Below are 10,123 nucleotides of genomic sequence, written 5' to 3' on the forward strand. Positions count from 1 at the left end.
TTCGCACACAATGGAAACATATTATATATATTATATTTTATGAAAAAAAAACATTTTTGTTTACACACACACATACACGCATTAAATTTAACGTTAAAAATAAACGTTATATACCCTATATATATAAACAACAATAATAATAAACAATAATAATAAAAATAATCATAAAATGCCCCTAAACTGCTTTGAAGTTTTTCAAACAAAATCCTCCTGTGTGTACACACACACACACACACACACACACACACATATATATATATATATATATATATATATATATATATATATATATATTTACAATATTCTATAAATTCTACTGAATGTTTGGCGTTAATCGGTAGAATTTATAGAATATTGTAAAAATTATGGTCTATTACCAACATATATATATATATATATATATATATATATATATATATATATATATATATATCAGTAGAATTCATACAATATTATATATATATATCAGTAGAATTCATACAATATTATATATATATATATATATATATATATTTTGGAAATTACGTTCTTCGAATATTATTATTATTGTCAATTAATTAGCAATAATTAACATAATTAATGTTCGAATTATTATTATCATAAACTTTCGAGGTTTTTATAGTCTATTTGGTGAATAAACATTACATTGCATTGCTTTCTGGCAGGAATAAGTCTTGCTATTATTTAATGTTATTTATTTATTTATTATTCAATCAATAAACTAATTAATTAATCAATTAATTAATTAATTAATATATTCAAAAATTTGAATGCAACTGCATCCTTTGGTCTTTCTTTGATTTTACTTTGCTTTGGCTGACAAGAGGCAAGATCAAATTGAAGATAGCAACACCGTTATTGCAACACTATTGAACATTGGACATGAGTTGATTCGATTGTTGTTGCTGCTGCTGTACGTTCATATCTTGCTGCTGCTGTTGTTGTTGTTGTTGCTGCTGGCTGTTTGCTCCTTGCGACGAAGGCCTGGAAAAAATTAATAAAAACATTATTATTATTATTATTGTTGTTGTTGCTGCCATTATTAATATCATTTTAAATTAAAACCTAGTGCAAACAAACATACACAACACACACACACACATATATATATATACACACATATATACAAACACATAGAAACAGATAGAGAAAGAAAAAGAGAGAGAGAGAGAGACAGAAAGATTGGTTGCTCACCTAGACGGATTAACTTTCGGTTTAGGCATTTTAGCGAGTAAGGCCGGCACTTCTTTTTTCTCATCAAAAGTCTTCCAAAGATCATAAAGTGCTAATAGTTCTTTGGTAATCTCCAAGAGCTAAGAATAGATAAATAAGCAGGACTAATAAATATATGATTATACATAATCAGGACATCACAAAAACGATATCATCATCACCACCAATACTTCCGCTATACTATCACCATCACCGTCCCAACCATCATCATCATCGTCGTCGACACCACTATCATCATCATCATCATCATCATCATCATCATCATCATCATCACCTTGTCCAGATCGACAGAGAGTTCAGCAAACCACTGCTTGAGGTCTTTATTCAATATGATTGACGCCAAATGCAGAGAGGCTGAATGTAATTATAACAGTAATAATAATAAATAATAATAATAATAAATAATAATAATGAATAATAAATAATAATAATAATGATAATAAACTTTATATAACAAACCAAGAGAGATTAGATATGGGGGGTATAGAAGAGAAACGTCTGTTCTCAGACTGTCGTTTATTATCCGCCTATAAAATTATAAATTATAATTACATAAATAATAATAATTATTATTATTATTAGTTATTATTTTACTGTTAATGATAATAATAATAATAAATGATAATTATTATATTTATAATTATAATATTTATAATTAGGGACCAGGCCATCTGCATGAGTTGTTCATCGTTGTTGAGGTCCTGCATGTATTGCGTCAGCGATCGATACGGGTGATATAATATCAGGCAGCAATCCTACAATTAATAATGTTAACGTTAACAACAAGAATAATAATAATAATTAATCGGCTAATCAACCAACCAGCTAATCAACCAACTACACAAACAAATTAATGAAACAAACAAATTAATAAATCACATCAAATCAGCCAGCCTATCAGATTTAAACTTTCAAATCAATCAAATTAACCAATCAGATCAAACCAACTGACCAATCATATTAAACCCCCAAACCAGGCAGCCAATCAACCAACCAACCAACCATAGTTTCAAGCAGAAAAAATTCACATTCTAATATCTGATGCATTCTGTATGGGAAGTCGGTCGAATATGCATAACTGAATTTTGTCTTTACTGAATCAAAATAGTAAAAGAATGAATGAATGAGAAAAGAATGAATTAATGCATGATTGCATAGATGAACGAATGAATTAGTGCATTTATTTATTTATTCTTGATTAAAAGTTTATAAAAAATCAACTGAATGGCTGGTTGATTGAATGTGCACCCAATGACCCAAACAGATAAGTGAATGAGTGAAAGAAAATAAATAATAAAATAATGAACGAGTGAACGGACGAACAAATGAAAGAATAAACCAACAAATGTGAGCACAACATGCAGTAAGCTTTGTATTTGTAACAACTCCAAACTCCTATCATGAATTATTATTATCAATATTTATTATAAGTATAATAATTATAATTAATAACTGTAACAATAATTATGATAATAACTATTGTTTTTATAATAATAATAATTAATATTTTAATAATAAAATAAAAATGTCTTGACCTCAACTTTTGAAGCCAAGAACAGAGCCGTTGGGGCCACTAAAAGTGGATCAATGCACTTGAAAGAATTCCTTAATGCATGAATAAATGAACCAATGAATGAATGAATGAATGAATGGATAAGTAAATCAAAGTAAAATTTTATTAGATTAAAAAGTGTAAATTTACTAAAACTTATTAAAATTAAGTTTTTGTAACAAAAAAATATATAAATCTAAAAACATGATAAAATGAAAAAGAGGGTTAGTTAGAACAAATTAAGAGTAAACCTGAATCAAATAAATAATACTATTTTTTAATAGTCCCTTATGAGAATTATATAAAAAAACATGAACATACATACATACATTTACAAAAAGAAAAAAGAGAGTGTAAGAAATGAGAGGAAATGAAAGAAAGAAAGAGAGAGAGAGAAATGGAGAAATAGAGAAAAAGAGAGAGGAGACCTGGCATAGAATCTTTTGAAGTAGATGGTTGCTGTTGCAATGACTTGTTGCCTCATCTTCAAGTTTTCTCCCATGACTTGGATGACTAAAAAATTTAATTAATTAATTAAAATTTACTTTAAACTAATCATAAGGTATATGAATAATCAGTACAATTAAATGTATTATTTAAATGTAATTATTGTTATTAAATCAAATTTAAAATATATATCAAAAACTCCAGAAGATTAGACAATGAAAACTACTCGCCATTAGCAAAGAATATGATTATTTTCTGATATTCCTCGGCCGTCAGCACAGATAGGTCTTCATGTCTTTCCCTAAGCAAGTCTGACCGTTCTAGAAGCCATTGTTGACTGTTAGAGAAAAAATTGAAATAACTTTAGAAGAATTTAGAAATAATGTCATTACAATAAAAATTTTAAATATCAAACTTTATTAATTTATAATTTTATATATTTAATTAGGATTATTAAATAAATTAAATATGAAAAAACTTAACTTTGCAAATAACAAGATTTTTTTAAAAATACTTACTAATGGCTACTGTGCCAAAAATTTCCAGCCATGTTTTTCTACCTAATCAATAACTTTCTCATCTAAAAATCAGGAAACGTTAATTTGAATAAGAAAAACGCTCAAATAAGTGACATTAAAAACTTAAGTCGTCAAAAAATATGAAAAATTTTTTAAAAGTGAATGTTAGTTAATAAAATATGGAAAGTTTGTTAAAAAATACAAATAAATTGTTTTTATCATAAATAGCTTGAATAAAACCTTAATTTTTTAATTTAATAAAAACTTGTTTTTTTTATAAAATTTTAAAAGTTTTAAAAATCATAATTTTGACGTGAAAATAATCACCCTATATAAATTCTACATTATACCTAAACCTTGCTTGGTGACATTAAAAACAAGTCAGTTGTCATGTTCGTATTCGTCGCTCGATTGTAATTACGCTACTTTTTTCAAGTCAAATTTAACATTTTTTTCATTTCATGATTATTTATTTTTTATTATTCAATTGTAAATTTCACCAAATTGCCAACTTTTCGTAGAGTTATTTCATCGAGTTTCGCTTGCTTATTTTGTAACATACGTTTTTTGGGAAATGTGGATTTTCTCTTTAAAAGTGAACATTTCAAATATTTTTTCATTTTCATTTTTTACGTATGTGGTTGCAATTGAAAGATTTATTGCATTCAAATGGTTTTAATAAGTTTCATTTATGTTCAATCAATTTTCAATCATTCCCCTTGTTCCAGGAAGCTCACCTTTGATTTTTCTATCTAATTTCAAACCATGGAAAGACACATAGATAAAAATGTATGGAAAGCCAACGAAACAGGTTTCCCTGTAGACAAAAAACGAAAGTACAACGAATGTCACACCAAAAGCAAGTCCAAAAAAGTCAAAAAATACCACAGAAATGATGACAGCTCTGATGATGAGGGTGATCATCATTTCAACAACGACGTAGTGCAGTACAACACAGATGAAAATGTTGTTGAAGAAGATGAGGAATTTGTAGATTACTCACTAAACTACAGGAAAAAATTGATCTCTTCATATATTGCCAAGAAAAATTTTACATCCTGCTTACAGGCAGATCCTAACTTCAAACTGCCTAAGCTAGCCAGGCTCAGAGAAAATATTCACCATAGGCAAAAAGTCGTTCATAGAATCAGATACCACGATACTCATTATCACCAAGGCAGACACCATCACCACTATGATGTCGATGGTGATAACGAGGAAGAGGAAACCGAAAAAGTCACCAAACAGAAAACTCCTGAAAAAGTTTTTGCCTTAAAAAATGTACTAAAAGTTTCACCAATGGTTAAAGGTAACTCTGTTATCATCAACAACAATAATAACACTAATAATAATAACGACAATAACGTCAATTATAATTATAATAATAGTGATGACATCATTAAGGCTGATAAAGTCATTAATGAAGATTACAACAACTATAACTTTATTGCTCAAGCTAATTGTCACAATGAAAGCCAAAATAATATTTGCTCAATGGACTATAACAACAACACTAACATCTGTACCAATAACAACATTATTTACACTAACAACAACTATAATCCTGTCATCAACGACATCAACAACAACAACAACAGCAATCTCAATAACAGTAATTACAATACCAATGTTGGCAAATGCATGCCAAACAAGTCATCCTCATCCTACAACAATAGGACGGAACTCTTACTAAACAGAAATTCGTTTGACTGTATAAGAACAGATTTTAGTAAGAAATCAAACATTTTTGACAGTTGTCTCTCAGATAATCTGACCAATGAGAGCAATCCATCCGATGATACTGGCCAATCAAAAGTTGATCTGAAGAAAAAGGCAGAGCTATTCAACGCCAAGCTTGGAATGATTTTTAATAAAGACAGGCAGAATATGTTTAGTGCGGTTGTCAACAATTTCAATGATAACTTCTACAACATTAATAATAATAATAATAACATTAATAACAATAATAATACTAATTTTAGTTGTAATAACACAACTGCAAACACTGAAATAAGAAGCCAGATAGATTCTAGCATTAATAAGGATTCCAATAATGGCATGCCTTCTTCATTTGAGAACAACAACGTCATCAGTGGTTATACCAGAGCAAATGACAACAACTCTTTTTGCGGCAACAGCAATAGCATCAACGACAACAACAACACAAACAACCACAACATCAATGTGGCTAGCTTCAAGAACGTCAGTCTCGTTGTTGATGATAACATTTACCAGAGTAGCTTAAATGACAGTAATTTTATTAGCAGCAGCAACTATTTCACTCGTACAAGCAACTGCAGCAGTGAAGCCGTCAACATCAGCAGCTGTAGCAGCAGTACCAGTGTCAGCAACAACATCAACAACGACGACGGCATCAGCAACAACAATATTTACATCAACATCGGTAACAACGTTGGAAACATCGATGCTCAACAACCTATCAACAGTTCAACAACAACATCCACAAATGCGCCATCAGCTACAACAGCAACAACAACAACAACATCAACTTTTAATACGACGACATCAATAACATCAACGTCATCCACGACGAGAACAACTCCGTTGATGACATCATTTCAAACCGACTGCTACAACTTTATTTTCTGCAACAACTTCATCCAGTACAACAGCCAATCAAGCGGCAGTAATGTCATTTACAACAACAACAACAAAAATAAAACCAACACAACAACAACAACACGCAGCAGCAACAACAACGATGATGATAACGATAACGTTGTCCTGAGTTCCTCGAGCTATGACGATAGCTCTGGAGATGATACCGTCGTCAATGATATCAACGTTGCTTACATGGATAATGTCATTGATAATTACAATCCTGGTATCATTATCAATAATAATAACAACAACAACAATAATAATAATAATAATGATAATAATAATAATGATGGTGATGATTTGTGTGATAAAATGATCGTTTTGCCCCGTGATAACAATAATAATAATAATAGTTTTTCAAATGCTTACAACAACGAAAATAATACTAACAATATATACTTTAGCTTTGGAGATAACAAAATTTATGCCTGCAACAGCAATAGTAATAGTAATAGTAATAACAACAACAACAACAATAATAATAATAATCTGGTGAGTTTAGACATGAAAAAGTTTAGGAAGTTCTTGATGAAATTCGCGAAAAATTTCAAACGAAAAGGTAACAACAACCACGACGACAACAACAATAACATTGGTGACGGTGGCTGCGACGATGGTGTGGGTTTAATTGTTGAGAAATATTCACCTGGCAACAACAACAACAACGACACTGACAGCAAACTCAACAGCCACAACCCTTCAATCTCTCTTGAAAAGCAGCAACCTGCTTTTCAACCTGAATGGCAAAGTGGTACTAGTAGTGATGGCTGTAGTGTTAGCGGTGATGTCAAAAGGAGTTTGAAACTTCACAAACAACATCAACTACGTCGTGAGAAACAACAACAACTGCAACAACAATCTTTCCCAACACAGCCTAAACAACATTTACATAAGCAACAACTACATAAACAACATACCACTGAAACTAAACGAAACGAACAACAACATTTGCAACAACAACAACAACTGCAACAATCACCACAACCACAACACAGTCAACAAAATCAACACAGATATCTTCAGCAGTATCTTCAACACCAGCTCAAACAACAGCATAAACAACAAATATATAAACAACAACAACAAAATGTACCCGCAACTATTGTTTCCGATCCGAGTCTTACAAAGAGACAGAGTGTAAAAAGCAAGGATGCTAATAGACAACAACAACAACAACAACAACAACTACAACAACAACAACAAAGTCGAGATGGACATCAAAAAATATCGACACAGCACTCTCGAAAACGAAAACATCAACAACATCAACACCAACAGCAGCAGCAACAACAACAGCAATATCAACAACATCATCAACAACAACATCAGCAGCAGCAACAACAACAGCAACAACAACAACAACAACACCGACATCAGCAACAACAACTACAGCAACATCAAAAGCAGCAGCAACATCAAAAGCAAACAGAGCATTGTGACCTCGAACAATCAATGAATATTCATAATACAAAAGAGCCACAACATCAATTTACAATTCCATCATTATCATCATCGAAACGACATCTACAACAACAACAACATCAGTCATCATCTTCACCATCATCTTCACCGTCATCGTTATTCCAACAACAACAACAACAGCAAAATACACCATCCCATCTCACACATTTGAAACAACAATATACAACATCTATTGATAACGCATTATTAACAACAACATTAACAACAACACTAAAGTCATCAACAATGGCAGCAATAATTACATCAGTAACAACGATACCACCAGCAACAACATCAACAAACCTAGATAATGTAACAAACATTCAGGATAGAGACATTAGTAATGATAATTTCAATTCTCTTACAATGGATAACGACGACAACAACAGCAGCAGCAGCAACAACAACAATAACAACAACAACAACATCATGATCCATAATCATCATCATCATCGCCCCTGTAATGACAATGATAGTTGGTTGAACAATAATATTTACATTGCTTCATGCCAAACGTCTCATAAAAATAACAATAAAAATAACAATAAAAGTAACAACAATAACAACAACAATAATAATGATACTGATGATGACGATGACGATGATGATGATAATATCACCAAGAACGCAGTTGCCATTATTAATGATAATATTAGTAATTTCAATGAAGAAAATAACGGGATAACCACTGTTGTTGCAGTTACCACAGCAGCTACTGATGCAGCTACCACAGCAGCCACTGGTGGTAATGATAGTGATGATAATAATAATAATAATGATAACAATGATAATAACAACGAAAACGATGATGATGATGATGAAAATAAAGTCAACTTCATTGACAAGAAAAACAATGGCTATCCAAACATTGCAGGTTACAATGATGACGATGATGATGATGATCCTGTTGTTGACGCTGATGATGATGATCCTGTTGATGCTGATGATCCTGTTGATGCTGATGATCCTGTTGATGCTGATGATGATGATGATGACGACCGCGACACGACGAAGATGATGATGACGACGACGAGGATTATTATTATTATTGTTATTTTTTTGTTATTGCTGTAACTAATGTAAAGTGAAATGTAATTAAATTCTCTCGCGTGTCACTCCGGTTGCATCTTTCCATCTTTTGCATCTTGCATGGTTATAGCAAGGGAAGTTTTTCTTTGGATATAGATGTAAATAGATTTTTGTTGGTACTGTATGAATAACTAGGTTTTGAGTATTATTATTATTATTATTTTGAGTATTATTATTATCATTATATTATTATTATTATTATTACCATTATCATTATATTATTATTACGAGAAGAGTATTATTCCTCTAATTTCTATAGCTTTTTTTTCAAATTTTTTCAAATTTTGCCTGGCAAAAAAGCGTTAGATGGCAATCGTGGGAATATGCCACTCAAGTTTTACTCTGCCGTTTTTTGATATGTTTATCTTGTTATCAACATTTGATATGTAATCTGATGTAATGCCGGAAGTGTAATGCTGATTTAAATGTTGATTATTATTACGCAAACGAATGTTACATCATCAACAACAACAACAACATCATCAACAACAACAACAACATCATCAACAACAACAACATCATCAACAACAACATCATCATCAACAGCAACATCAACAACAACATCAACAACAACATCATCATCAACACATCATCAACACATCATCAACACATCAACAACAACATCAACAACAACAACATGACAAATCGTAACATTAATTCTTTCAAAAAGGTGACAGTAATGCAGTTGGAGACCACAACTACTGTCACCACAATAACGATGATAAGGATGATGATAACAATGATGGCGATGATGATGATGACGAAGACCGCGATTGCGTAAACAAAGATGACGTATACAACCACAATGCTGATAATGATGACGGTGAAGATGACGTCAGCAATGAGAACATAAACAACAACAACAATGATGCAATTTACGATAATATAAACATTGATTCCGTATCAGCTAAATATAATTTTGGTGGCCTTAATGACGATGAAGATGATAATGATGATAAAAACATCAACAACAACAATAACAACAACAACAACTATAATAATAATAATAATGGCGAGGTTATCGACCCCTCTGACGAAAATGATGTCCGTATTGATGTTGATGATAGTGAGGCGGGAAATAATAATAATAATAATGCTGCTGATGATGATGATGGCGATAGTGGTTGTAGTGGTGATGATGATGATGTTGATGATGATGATGATAGAATTGATGGCGATGATGATGATGATGATGATGATG

The 10,123-nt window shown here is 31.2% G+C and overlaps 2 protein-coding genes across 2 annotated transcripts; one reads left to right on the forward strand and one right to left on the reverse strand.

Moving 5' to 3' along the window:
* Window positions 1-707: 707 nt before the first annotated feature.
* On the reverse strand, window positions 708-3,928 carry HELRODRAFT_190619 (hypothetical protein). The gene is made up of 11 exons (XM_009014588.1): window positions 3,751-3,928; window positions 3,463-3,569; window positions 3,214-3,298; window positions 2,769-2,838; window positions 2,577-2,628; window positions 2,236-2,327; window positions 1,897-1,988; window positions 1,693-1,760; window positions 1,508-1,587; window positions 1,195-1,313; window positions 708-984 (listed from the first exon to the last, which is right to left on the reverse strand). Exons 1-11 carry the CDS (start codon window positions 3,780-3,782, stop codon window positions 867-869), a joined length of 915 nt encoding a protein of 304 aa, XP_009012836.1. The 5' UTR covers window positions 3,783-3,928; the 3' UTR covers window positions 708-866.
* A 587-nt stretch (window positions 3,929-4,515) lies between these two features.
* Window positions 4,516-7,828, forward strand: HELRODRAFT_168724 (hypothetical protein; the record flags this gene model as incomplete). The annotated part of the gene is made up of 2 exons (XM_009014589.1): window positions 4,516-7,507; window positions 7,578-7,828. The coding sequence occupies 2 exons, from the start codon at window positions 4,516-4,518 to the stop codon at window positions 7,826-7,828; spliced, it is 3,243 nt and encodes a 1,080-aa protein (XP_009012837.1).
* Window positions 7,829-10,123: the final 2,295 nt, after the last annotated feature.

This window comes from Helobdella robusta (assembly GCF_000326865.2).
Source record: "Helobdella robusta unplaced genomic scaffold HELROscaffold_14, whole genome shotgun sequence".
NCBI lineage: Eukaryota > Metazoa > Annelida > Clitellata > Rhynchobdellida > Glossiphoniidae > Helobdella > Helobdella robusta.

Excerpts from the sequence above, each read along its gene's own strand:
- HELRODRAFT_190619 (XM_009014588.1), bottom strand. The coding sequence starts at position 3,782 with ATGGCTGGAAATTTTTGGCACAGTAGCCATTA. Across the intron at positions 3,299-3,462 it reads AATCATATTCTTTGCTAATG|TCATCCAAGTCATGGGAGAA; the intron begins GCGAGTAGTTTT and ends TAAATTTTTTAG. Across the intron at positions 1,989-2,235 it reads TTTTTCTGCTTGAAACTATG|GATTGCTGCCTGATATTATA; the intron begins GTTGGTTGGTTG and ends TATTAATTGTAG.